Source organism: Neurospora tetraspora, assembly GCF_033439725.1.
Source record: "Neurospora tetraspora strain CBS 560.94 chromosome Unknown B0H65scaffold_4, whole genome shotgun sequence".
NCBI lineage: Eukaryota > Fungi > Ascomycota > Sordariomycetes > Sordariales > Sordariaceae > Neurospora > Neurospora tetraspora.
The window spans coordinates 3,530,362-3,542,076 of record NW_026944386.1 but is presented as its reverse complement, the minus strand read 5'-3'; the positions used below and the strand labels follow the sequence as shown (position 1 = coordinate 3,542,076).

Sequence of the window (11,715 nt, the reverse complement as noted above, 5' to 3'; positions counted from 1 at the left end):
GGTGTTGTTTGATTGGGCGAATGGGAGTTGCGTATCCACCTATTTACTGGACCGGTTTTTTGGGCGAATTACGGACAGGAGATTTACTAATGGTTCGAACAGGACTCGGTAAATACGGTCAGTAACATTTACTGAAATTATTTACTGATTTGCACTCGTACAGCATTTAGTAAATCCGACCAGTAATATTTACTGAACCATTTACTGGGTTACCGAACACGCCCTCAGTCGGCGCTACGCTGGGGCTGATAACGCCCTGTTCAGGAACCTGCAGTTCCCGGCATGGCGGTCTAGACGATGGAGCCCGCTTATCGTAGGTTTTCTTCGAGTCTTGTACACCGTTCGTTTCCCACTTCTTGTTTCTTTCATGTTCATATTCAGTAAAATACCTTACCTGTCGTCATCTCGTCTCGACTTTTTGGGTTTGGACCTTGGGACCTGCTTTCTCCAAAATCAGACGAACGCATCATACATTTACGCATGCGAGATTGAGTTCCTCGAACCTGCATCCGCCTTTGCATATTCTTTTCTTCCATTGATATCAATCGAACTGGGATTGCTGTTTGCCGGTGATCCGGAATGCCTCTGTAACAAATCGACCTCTTGGTATTCTCTCGTCCCGTCTCTCCCGACTTCCACACTTGCTCCATAACAAGCCCCATCACGAAGAACGGACCCCGGCAAGAACCCTCGTGGGCGGTTTCGTATATAAGCAACAATGCAGGCCGTCACCACTGGCCTCGGAGCGCCTTCGCCTTCGGATTCCAAATACACCGCAGCGTCTGTCACGAAGCCAGCAGCGCAAGCAATCATGGAGAAACAGACGACATCAGATAAGCCCGTAGTCGCGGCGACGACCACGACGACGACCACGACGATCAAGTCCAAGCAACAAACAATACACTATCCCTTCTGGTTCGGAGGAAGCGCCAGCAGCATGGCTGCCACCGTCACACATCCTCTCGATCTCGGTAAGTTTTGCCCGTGACCAGCACCAAGAACAAGAACACCACCACTAACCCCAATGCCCCCCTCAAAACAGTCAAAGTCCGCCTCCAAATGCGCACCGGCGACGCCCCCAAATCCATGTCCGGCACCGTCGTCCACATCCTCCGCCACCACGGCATCACCGGCCTCTACAACGGCCTCTCCGCCTCTCTCCTCCGCCAAATCACCTACAGCACCACGCGCTTCGGCATCTACGAAGAGCTCAAGACCCGCTTCACCACCAAAGACTCCCCCGCCTCCTTCCCCCTTCTGATCGCCATGGCCACCGTCTCCGGCGTAGCCGGCGGCTTAGTCGGCAACGTGGCAGACGTGCTGAACGTGCGGATGCAGCACGACGCCGCTCTGCCCCCCGCGCAAAGACGTAACTACGCCCACGCCATCGACGGCTTGGCGCGGATGACGCGCGAGGAAGGGTTTCGGAGCTGGTTTAGAGGTGTCTGGCCCAATAGTGCCCGGGCGGCGGCCATGACGGCCAGCCAGCTGGCTAGTTATGATGTGTTTAAGCGCATCCTGATTAGGCACACGCCCTTGGAGGATAACCTGGCGACGCACTTCAGCGCGAGTTTCCTGGCGGGCGTGGCGGCGGCGACGGTGACGAGCCCGATTGATGTGATCAAGACGCGGGTGATGAGCGCGAGCGGGAAAAGCAGTATTGGGCAGGTGCTGGGGAGCTTGTATGCGCAGGAGGGGGTGAGGTGGATGTTTAAGGGGTGGGTGCCGAGTTTTTTGAGGTTGGGGCCGTAAGTACTTCCCTTTTTCTTTTCGTTGTGGGTGTGGTCTGTGGGTTTAAGGGATTGGTTGTGCTAACGAGGTGTGTGACGCGGACAGACAAACGATCTGCACCTTTATCTTCTTGGAAGGCCATCGGAAGATGTACAAGAAGGTCAAGGGTATTGAGGAATGAGTGTCCGAGTGTCCATTCGTTCCTCTTCCTGGCTCCTTTTTTCCTTGTTTTCCTCTTTCTTCCTCACGTTCCCTCCCATGTCCAGTCTTGGGAGTCTATCACATAGACGGACTTGCAGCAGCAGCAACAGCGGTTTTTCGGTGCATTTCATCAAAAGATTGGTTGGTTTTGGTTGTTGGTAGGGCCATAATGGACGGATTTGCATAGAAGAAATCTGCATTTTATGAGACCGGGTGGGGGTTTCTTTCTGTCAGAGGCTAGATGGCGACACCTCATGTTTTTTTTTTCCTTTTTTTTCATTCATGTTGTTCCTGTTAGATATCCCCTCATCCGTCAAACATTGGAGCGGCGGTGGGACTGTCATGTCTACAATGGCGTTCTGGCTTCATGTAGTTCTACCTTAGGAGTTTGGTGTTTCCCATGGAGTCGTGTTTAAAGCAAATAGACCAGAGCAGCAAGTGCTTATCAGACTCGAGTATTCGGCGAGAATCGCCTCTCGGTTATTCATGGACTTTGCACTTGATAACCGTTTATAAATGTTTTTTTTGGGTATTTTTGTCCCTATTTGAAGCCACCAGACTATGGCGACTAGATTTCACCTTTTGTCTATACCTCGCAATTGTGCGATAGATCATTTGCAGGACGCCAATAGAAAAAGCCGTCCTCTTTCCGTTGTTTAGTATTTGTGATGTCTGGGCGAGGGATGCTCAAATAAGATATGCTCTGGTTCCTCTCGCCCTGACTTGAACCCTCAGAATGCGCCTCTCCCCTCTTCCTTAATTTCAAGTTCCAGTCCTCATAATTCCTTTTCCGCGTTTCCCCCAAGATTGACCTAACGTGGCGGCTCGTGGCTAATGCCAAACGTCTGTCATTTGCCCCTGATGACTGACATGGAAATTGGCCACGCAGTGTGACTGGTTAATGGTCCCAGCAGCAAGGGACTTGAGGCGCCGCGGTTATTTGGCAGATGCTGAGTCGGTGATAATGCCGGGAGTATGTAGAGATGCGTAAATCAGCATCGATGAAAGTGTTGTGTTGTTGATCGAAGTGCGCAGCTGAGAGACCGCGCCGCAAAGATGCCGCAGATACCCAAAACCTCCCGAAAAATACATGCGCAATGACCTCGCAAGCCGTCGGGAGGAGTAATCGACGTCGTAAACGGCAGACTGTAAGCAGATGATGCTCAAGACCAAGAATTTTGGCCGCCACCGTAAGGCGTCGCTCCGTAGGGCGTGGCGCCGCCCTGGCCTCCCCAAGAGCTCTGATTTCCTCCATTTCCATATGGCGTAAAGGATCCCTGATCGTTCCAATTGTCGCCACCCTCGTTGTAGCCTGGGCTACGCGGTCCGTTGTATCCGTTCTCACCACCGTCGCTTTCGGTAAGTTCGTGGATCAGTCCAGCCAGCTTCTGCTGAATGACCTTGATGCCTTCGTGGACAATGGCATCGGGAGGGATGGGACCGGCGGTCTCGACGTTGAAGTAAAAGCGTTGTGGGACGGCATCGTAATCGAATGGCTCGCCCTCCTGGGGAGGCTCTTCCCAGTCGGCATACTCCGAAGGAGGCCTGGTGAAAACATGGTGAGCTACGAGTAAAATCAAAGAGGATTGGGTAAACTGGGATTTGTCATGTACTTACCACTCCTTCTTGGGATCCTGCTCGTACCACAAATCGAGGTGGTGCAGCTTGTTGTGTGGGTCGTACTCGAAGCCGATGGCGGCACTTGGAGCCCACTTGGAGTGCTCCTTTGCAATGCCCTTCTTGGCGATGCACTGGAGCTTGATCTCCTGGCCGTGGCGGAGCTTAAGGATCAGGGGACCTTGCCCTTCCGGATCGTTGATGATGGGCGATCCAAGAACTTGGTTGACACGATCGCCCACTGGAACAAGATCGCGAGCACAAACTTGCATGATGTCGTCGCCAGTGCACTTGGCGTGAAGGTTGAGGGTCACACTGCAATGCTCGCAGTACTCGTCGCAGTCGCACTCCCGAGAATAGAGAAGTGCATCGATTCCCTCGGCGTTAAGTGGGATTAGACCGAGGCGGTGGGCGATGAACTCGTCAGCCAAAACGGAGCTGTTGGCCTCGATCTCGACTAGATCGATGGCAATCGTGGGAATTTCGGCAAGCATGACGCGACGGAGGGAGTTGGCGAAGCAGATCTCGGTGTTAGAGAGCTCGAACTTGACTCGGGTGTTGTCCGCCTAGAACGATGGTTTAGAACGAGGAACGAGCAGCCGAGCGCATTTTGCTGCGAGCAAAAGCACACAGAACATACTTGTGAGATTTTGACGACCGGTCCCAAGGACTCGGCGTCGTCCATCACCATCGGATCGTAATCCATCGTTGCGTGTTGACCGTCGGTCGGTCAGTCGCGTTCGCTACCGTCGTAGTTCTCGATCGTACGTTTTGTGATGTATGAAGTTTTGGATGCGGAAGGAAACGGTTCGGGAGGTTGTGGTTCGAGGGAGAGGTTGAGTTGAGGTTGAGGTGGCCTTTGTTAAGGGCCGGGTGGTGCGAAATGCAAGTTGCGGACTGATTTCAGTTTCGGCGCGTTGACGGGTCGAGGTTCGAGGCGCCACCAGGTTTCCGTCCAGTCGCCAATTCACCCTCGCCTGGCAGGCAAAGTTACAGGGAATACGCCTTATCTTCACATGACCTGGCGTTGACCAACTCCACGGCGTGTCTTTAAAAAGGTCCATCTCCCCGCACAGAAGAGCCCCGCCAAGGCAGACCCGCTGTTGGAGCTCCAACTTTTGAGCATCAGATTCGATGGCCCGGCAGGCAATTTGTCGACTTTGCCCGCGGTCCGTTCATGACCCGCTTTTCGGTTCGCTCCCGCCCAGCCGGCCGAGAGGACTGATGCAGCAGCACCCATTCCCACTGTGGGAGACTGCGAGGCCCCTGTTGGCCGCCCACCCGCCGCCCGTCCATGCCGTCCCCGCGTCCCGTGCTAGCGCAGCTGTCTCAAAATTTCTTGAAAGTGCCTCTTCAACACGCGACCCTTCCCTGTCCCGGACATCGCCAGATCTCACCACCCGTCACATCCAGATACCCAGCCAAAATGCTACGAACAGCCCTCACCCGCTCTTCCAGAGCCCTCTGCTCCGGCACCCGTGTCGCCGCCCAGCGCCCTATTGCTTCCCAGATCTTCCAGATGCAGGCTGCCCGGACAGCTGCTCCCCAGCTGCGCTCCGCCGCCCGGTGGTACAGTGCCGAGGCTGAGGGTGAGAAGAAGGCCGACGAGGGCGCCGAGAAGAAGGAGGGTGAGGCCGATGATGTCGTTGCTGCCCTCAAGAAGCAGCTCGAGGCCAAGGACGCTGAGGCCCGCGAGTGGAAGGTTGGTCTTTAAAGCTACAAAAGCATACAGCTATGGTGGACAAGTCGCTTACACGGGGTGCCCCTCTCTACAGGACAAGTGCCTTCGCACCGTCGCCGACTTCCGCAACCTCCAGGAGCGCACCGCCCGCGAGGTCAAGCAGGCCAAGGACTTCGCCATTCAAAAGTTCGCCAAGGACCTCGTTGAAAGCGTCGACAACTTCGACCGCGCCTTGAGCGTGGTTCCTGAGGAGAAGCTCAAGTCGGAGGAGCAGTCCGAGCACTTCAAGGACCTCGTCAACCTCTACGAGGGCCTCAAGATGACCGAGAACATCCTCCTCCAGACCCTCAAGAAGCACGGTCTCGAGCGCATCGAGCCCATGGGTGAGGTCTTCAACCCCAACGAGCACGAGGCCACCTTCATGGCCCCCATGCCCGACAAGGAGCACAACGTCGTCTTCCACGTCCAGCAGAAGGGCTTCAAGCTCAACGGCCGCGTCCTCCGCCCCGCCCAGGTCGGCGTCGTCAAGAACAAATAAATGTTTCTATCCGTTTCTTCCAACAACCGAAAAAAGGATGGGCAGAGATTCTGGGCATGGGCTTGGCAGGGCAGGGCAGGATACCCTGAGATGTCATGACATCGCATGACATGACATGTCAACAAGCTCATGAAGCAAAAGAAAAGTTCAAGAAAGGGGCTCAACATATAGCCAGGGAAACCAAAAAGGAAAATAAGAGAAAAGGGGCTCGACTATAATAGCCCCGTGTACAACATCAACAAAACGAATTGTATGCAACATATGCCCCCGCGCAGGAACAAAACGGCGTTCAATGGTTTCTACATCTCATGTATTATATAATGCCTCCTCTCTGGTTTTTGGGTTTTTGACAAAGCATATACCACAACAACTAAAGCGTTGCTTGTGATGGGAATGGGCAAGCGGGACAAAAGGATATAAAACGATTTTTGGGCGTACTTGAGATACAATCTTACCGAACTACCTATTTACCATACCACTGACATCTGTCTCTACAATCTCTTACTGTACACGCCAATGACAAAAAAAAAACCGAAACCTCGGGCATATCACCCATGCCTGAAAAGGTCTCGGCTTTTCTGCCCATATCCTGCTGAGTGAAGAAGAGCGAGCCTTCACGATAACAGGACAGGGGCAAGTTGAACATGCACTGTACTAGGCCAAACCACACAGTTACAAAACAAGGCAAAACAGAACTCTCGTTGAAGTCTCACGTTATCCAACCTTTGGACAATTTACGTAAACCCAAGAGGACTTACGTAAAACAACAACAAAACAAGAATGTTCGACCTCCATTACTTCAGCATTCAAGACATATATCTACTTGCAGGTGTTGAACAAAAAGGATGGCCAGTCATTCACTCCAGTCCCGGCCAGGGAGGGGTCTTACACATACATGACTCGTTCAAAAAAAAAAAAAAAAAAAAAAAAAAAAAAAAAAAAAAAAAAAAAAAAAAAAAAAAAAAAAAAAAAAAAAAAGAATTTGAGGCACATCACTGCCACCATCTCATCTCGATCCACCCAGGGGTCGAACCTGGAACCTCCTGATTCGTAGTCAGACGCTCTGCCATTGAGCCAGCGGACCTTTTGAAGCTTGTTGTAATTACTCTTTGAACATTCACCTTATAAGCAGCCAATGAGTGAAGCCCTTCTTCTTTTGCAAACGAGAAAGTCATCGGATGGTTGGTGTGTGTGGTTTGATGTTTATACATTTTCTATGCTATGTTGAAACTTGAAATTTTTGATACAGAGAATATAAAAAGGGTTGTGTGTGTGTGCCCGTGTGTGGAGTGAGAGGAAGATACGGATAGGATAGGAGGGGGAAAGAAAAGGATGCAAGTAGCCGTGCATGCTAAGAAATGCCCAAGCCGATGCCGATGCGAAAAGAAGTCCTGTTTTACCTTCTTTCCTTTCTTCCTCCGTGGTTGATATCCCACTGCACTCTCTGTCTCCCTTTCCTAATCCCTCTGTTTCTCCTTGACTACTGATACCAGGTTCTTCATTCTACATTTCGCTCATCACTCATTCCCATTCCCATTTCCTTCCTCATTTTCTTTACATTCATGACCTTGCCAAGGCAAACAATTTACCTCCAAGTATCATTAATAGTCGCCGTCGCCACGCAGTTACTCGCAACCACATAGCTGCGGTTCGGATCGCTCTCCCACTTCACGCTCCCATCCGAGTTAACAACCACATACTTGTACGTGAACGAGGTACCCTGGGGCAGCGCAATGGTGGTGTACCAAGTCGGGTTGCTGGAGGTGTACTGGCTAGCCGACAGGGCGACGCCGCTAGCGGGGGCCCAGTTGCCGAGGGCAGCGATGCTGCCGACGAGCTTGACGGTCTGGCCGGGGCTGGTGGTGACCTTCTCGTTGAAGGTAACCAAAACCTCATGATCAGAAGCGCAGCCGGTCTGTGCGGGAGGGGTAACGGTGGTGCTGGCGGGCGTGAGGTTGGCGGGGAAGGAGGTGGCGGTCGCGGTGGCGTAGGTGCCGGCGACGGTAGAGGCGGCGCAGGAGCCGGGCAGAGAGTTGGCGGACGCGGCGCCCCACGAGGAAGAGACGATGCCGGCGCGGCGGGCGGCGGCGGAAAGGAAGGCGGCGTAGGACCAGGTGAGGTGGGTGGCGCTGATGGCGGTGCCGTTGTCCTTGTCGAACTGCTCGGTCAGGGAGCCGTCGGAGGGAGTGTACTGGGCAACGACGTCGATGAAGCCGTCGGCGTAGGTGGTGACGGCGTTGATGATGGAGGTGTAGGTGGAGGAGGAGCTGGAGTAGGTGCCGGTGCTGACGGAGGAGACGAGGTCCTTGAAGAAGGCGAGGGAGGTGGAGGTGACGGTGATGGAACCCTGCTTCTTCCAGACGTAGAGGGCGTCGTACAGCTGCTCGGCGGCGGCGAGAGTGGCGAGGTACCAGGGGTTGCCGTTGTAGTAGACGTCCTCGGGGTAGCGACCGACAGCGGCGGCCTTACCGGCAGTGCGGCCAGAGTTAACACCCCAGAAGCGCATGGAGTCAACGACGACCTTGTGGTTGGCAAGAGCACGGTCGCTGCAGGGCTGGAAGGTGTTGACATCGCAACCGGCAGCGGGGTCGAAGCTGTGGATAGAAGTCAAGACGGAGTTGATGTCCTTGCCGCTGCGGTAGTTGACGAGGTTGGAGATGATGTAGCCGCTGTTGGACCAGAAGCTCTGCTGGAAGCACAGGACCTGGGGAGCAACAGCATCGCACGCGCTGCAAGAGCTGCCGACGGACTTGGCAAAGGCAGAACCCGCAACGAGGGCACGGTGGGAGGCGGCAATGGTCCAGAAGGAAGAGCTGTTGACCTCCTCCCAAAGATCGAAGCCGGTGTTATTCCAGTACTGGGCAGTGTAGGCAAGGTCGTTCTTCACGATGGGCCAGATGATGTTCTTGGCGGTATCAGCATAACCGTTGCTGACGAGCCACTTGCCGTAGCCGATGAGGGCGGTGGCGCGAAGGGGAGGACCATCTCTCTGGGGGCGGCCCCAGTCACCGGTGAACTGCGTGAGGTCGACCATGAACTTGGGCTCACCAAGACCGGCACCGTTGGAGAGTGAACCGGACGGGTTGCTAACACCCTGAAGCTTGGCCTGAGCAGCAGCATAAGCCTGGATGGTGTTCTGGAGAGTGGTGTTGTACTCGTTGGTGAACCTGTCGACGACAAGCTTGGAGACAAGGGCGGCATCACGAGTCCAGGTGTACCAGTCTATCGACACTGTGAGCTATGCTGCCTTACGAGATGAGACACACTGGGCAATTTCCACTTACAGTCAGGGCTCGACTTGGAAGGGGAGGCAACCACAGCACCAGAGGCAGCACCGGAGACTCTGCATCCAGAAGAGCCGATGTTGCACAGAAGGTTGTTCAGCGCAATGGGAGTCTCGGTCTGGATAAAGGAGTCGGCAGACCGCTTGATGATGTCGCTGTTCCTCTTCTCACGCAGAGGCTCCAGAGGATCCGGCAGACCGAGCACGGCCTGGAAGGCGGCGCCCACGACGAGGAGCGAAGAGACGAGATGCATGGCGAAGTAGGTCAGAGGGCTTGTCGAGTAGTCTGTTGCGTTGGAGACCAGACTGGTGGTGAAATCATGGTTGCTGAGGAGGACTTGCTTGAGGTTATATATTGTGTCCATCTTGACTGATGAGCGACGATCTTGTCTCGCTCACCCTTGGCATTTCCCCCTTTGGAAGGCTCGGTAAAGTGACGTTAGTGTTGCGGTCCAGCCGGAGTGAACCTTGTCGTCCACTTTCCTAGTGAAGTTGCCCTGGTCGTCCAAGTTCCGCACCTCAACTCTACTCTCAAGGGCCTCGGAGGAGGACCGGGGTCAGTTCGTGGATGAGGGTGCACTCGGTGGTTAGAGATCGGGCCTTGCAGCGTCGTCGATGGGATGGGGATTGGTGCTAGGGTAGATTAAGGAAGGAGAAGAGTTGGAGAAAGGGCCGAGAAGACGGTGTTGAGTGCCATCCGGGCATTGAGGCTCGGTCCTTTTGACCCTTTTGGATCTTTGCTCTCTTTTGTGTTTTGCCCTGGTCACTGGTCACGTCACGATCCTCATCCTTTGTGGCGGCAGTCCCACTGCTCTATCTGCAGGAACGTTTGCTCCCCCTGAGCTCTCCCTTGCTTGGAGAGCTTGGTCTTTGAACAGTTCGACTCATTGGAGCAGATCGAGGGGAGCATGATAAGCTCAAGAGAACGTGCGGTGCCATGGTTGGTCTATAGAGAGAGCGGTATGTTCTAAGCGGTATCAAACCAGGAGAGCTGCTGACCTGGGGGAGTGGAAAGTGTGGATGGCGGAGATTGGCCAGGACTGGACCCAAAATGTCAAAGGCCACTCAAAGCTGCCCAAGCTTCAAGCAACGCCCAGCTGCAATAAAGAAAGGCCGATATCTTGCCGCGGCGTTTTCTACCGTCGCATCGCAAAAGGGTGGCTGCTATAGGTAGGCGTCAGTGTCACTGGAGGTGCCGTGATGTTGGTGTGTTCATCATGTGAAATCTGCAGACGGCGCACTGCAGCTTGGAATCTGAAATCGGCGGGTGTGGGGCGGTTACACCGGCCCTTTTGGCGCTGAAGTCTGGTTTCCCCATGATCTCTCGCTACGGCGGAGAAACCTCGATAATGCGGGGAACTATGCCTGCTTTTGAGCATCACGGGAACACAGTCAAATCTCTTGTGACCTTTCCCGCCTTTTTGACACCTGCACACATGGCAATGTGATGCACTTTGTGCTATGTGAAGCTAACTTTGTCATACCTCAAGTCTAGAATTGAGAGAGCTGTATATCACGGCCCGCTAGTTGCTCCATCGTTGCGGATCTCTTTTAGTCGGAGGCTCACGTCTCGGAGAATACTTGTTCTAGCATCTCTCCATCTCTTGTCCTAAGCTTGGCGGAGGGTAACGGCCAAAAACGAACCACGAGCACATTACTCTTGTGAATAGGATCTCTCGCTCTCTCTCTCTCTCTCCGCCATCGCTGCTGCCCACATCCAACGACACGCGTCTCCACCATATGTCAGCTCATCCGGCCGACCGTCTTATGAGTTTTTATCTTTTGGATAATCGATACCACCAAGACGTGACAAATGGTGGTCTGCCGCCGCCGAGGTCATTCGAAATCGGGCCGTCTCGATCTTGGGGAAAGGGCTTGGGGCCGTGGAAGAAAAAAAAGCCTGATGGAAGGACCGTGGACGGGCACCATGCCGAGGATAGAAAGTGAAGTTGGGGAACCTGGACCTTGGGCAGACAGGCAGGTCGGAGCAACCCTACCTCCCCCGGATTTTTCATCTTTCTTGGCTGCAGTCATGACAGGACCCCTGTTCCCCCGCATTGGAGTGCCGACTTGCATCTGCATTCGCGGCCGTTGTGTCAGGAACAGGAAGGAGTCCGGTTATGCTAAGGACAGGGGTGGTTTTGCGCTGGACTTGTTGGAGATGAGGGAGTGAGGCTTTGCCATCTCCTATTACGCTAAACTCTGTTCCAGTTATAGATCTGAAGCAGAGCCCCTTCCAAAGTCGTCAAAAAGGGTGGGAAATATGGGAATATCTTGTTTTAGCTAGGACGTATAGATCAAATCGGGTTAGGGTTAACAGTTACACAGGTTGGGAATAGCATCAGTCCATGACACAGCACCATCATACCACCCACGTGCCCATCAAAGAAACACTAGAAGAAGCTCGAGAACCTGAAAACAACCAGACTATTTGCGTGACGTGTAGTAGCAACTGGACATTTGACATGGGGATTCCGCCGAAAAAGGCCGACCAAAAATTCGCACTATGAGAGCTTTGACGTTTCAACTCGTTTGAATACTACGGTAAAGGGCAACCTCGAAATTTTCCAGTTATGAAACGGCTGATTCCGATACATGGATGAGAGCAGTGGAAGCTGAAGTGAGGTCAACTCCAACATCTCAACATGTTACCTAAACTTCGCA

The 11,715-nt window shown here is 53.6% G+C and overlaps 5 protein-coding genes and 1 non-coding gene across 6 annotated transcripts; 2 read left to right on the top strand and 4 right to left on the bottom strand.

Annotated features, from left to right (window-relative positions):
- Positions 1-547: 547 nt before the first annotated feature.
- On the top strand, positions 548-2,024 carry B0H65DRAFT_205182 (mitochondrial carrier domain-containing protein). Its single transcript, XM_062821859.1, has 3 exons — positions 548-971; positions 1,043-1,748; positions 1,837-2,024. Exons 1-3 carry the CDS (start codon positions 719-721, stop codon positions 1,910-1,912), a joined length of 1,035 nt encoding a protein of 344 aa, XP_062682024.1. The 5' UTR covers positions 548-718; the 3' UTR covers positions 1,913-2,024.
- Positions 2,025-2,818: 794 nt separating this feature from the next.
- B0H65DRAFT_205175 (DNA-directed RNA polymerase II 33 kDa polypeptide) lies at positions 2,819-4,408 on the bottom strand. Its single transcript, XM_062821858.1, has 3 exons — positions 4,190-4,408; positions 3,550-4,115; positions 2,819-3,477 (listed from the first exon to the last, which is right to left on the bottom strand). The coding sequence occupies exons 1-3, from the start codon at positions 4,253-4,255 to the stop codon at positions 3,096-3,098; spliced, it is 1,014 nt and encodes a 337-aa protein (XP_062682023.1). The 5' UTR covers positions 4,256-4,408; the 3' UTR covers positions 2,819-3,095.
- Positions 4,409-4,975: 567 nt separating this feature from the next.
- Positions 4,976-5,768, top strand: B0H65DRAFT_509123 (GrpE-domain-containing protein; the record flags this gene model as incomplete). The annotated part of the gene is made up of 2 exons (XM_062828282.1): positions 4,976-5,251; positions 5,325-5,768. The coding sequence occupies 2 exons, from the start codon at positions 4,976-4,978 to the stop codon at positions 5,766-5,768; spliced, it is 720 nt and encodes a 239-aa protein (XP_062682022.1).
- Positions 5,769-6,780: 1,012 nt separating this feature from the next.
- On the bottom strand, positions 6,781-6,852 carry B0H65DRAFT_t246. Its single transcript has one exon. It is a non-coding gene; the product is annotated as a tRNA-Arg (tRNA).
- Positions 6,853-7,166: 314 nt separating this feature from the next.
- Positions 7,167-9,801, bottom strand: B0H65DRAFT_205145 (Six-hairpin glycosidase-like protein). Its single transcript, XM_062821857.1, has 2 exons — positions 9,053-9,801; positions 7,167-8,990 (listed from the first exon to the last, which is right to left on the bottom strand). The coding sequence occupies exons 1-2, from the start codon at positions 9,414-9,416 to the stop codon at positions 7,354-7,356; spliced, it is 2,001 nt and encodes a 666-aa protein (XP_062682021.1). The 5' UTR covers positions 9,417-9,801; the 3' UTR covers positions 7,167-7,353.
- Positions 9,802-10,432: 631 nt separating this feature from the next.
- Positions 10,433-11,393, bottom strand: B0H65DRAFT_466551 (uncharacterized protein). Its single transcript, XM_062826860.1, has 2 exons — positions 10,978-11,393; positions 10,433-10,951 (listed from the first exon to the last, which is right to left on the bottom strand). Exons 1-2 carry the CDS (start codon positions 11,083-11,085, stop codon positions 10,817-10,819), a joined length of 243 nt encoding a protein of 80 aa, XP_062682020.1. The 5' UTR covers positions 11,086-11,393; the 3' UTR covers positions 10,433-10,816.
- Between the last annotated feature and the right edge of the window lie 322 nt (positions 11,394-11,715).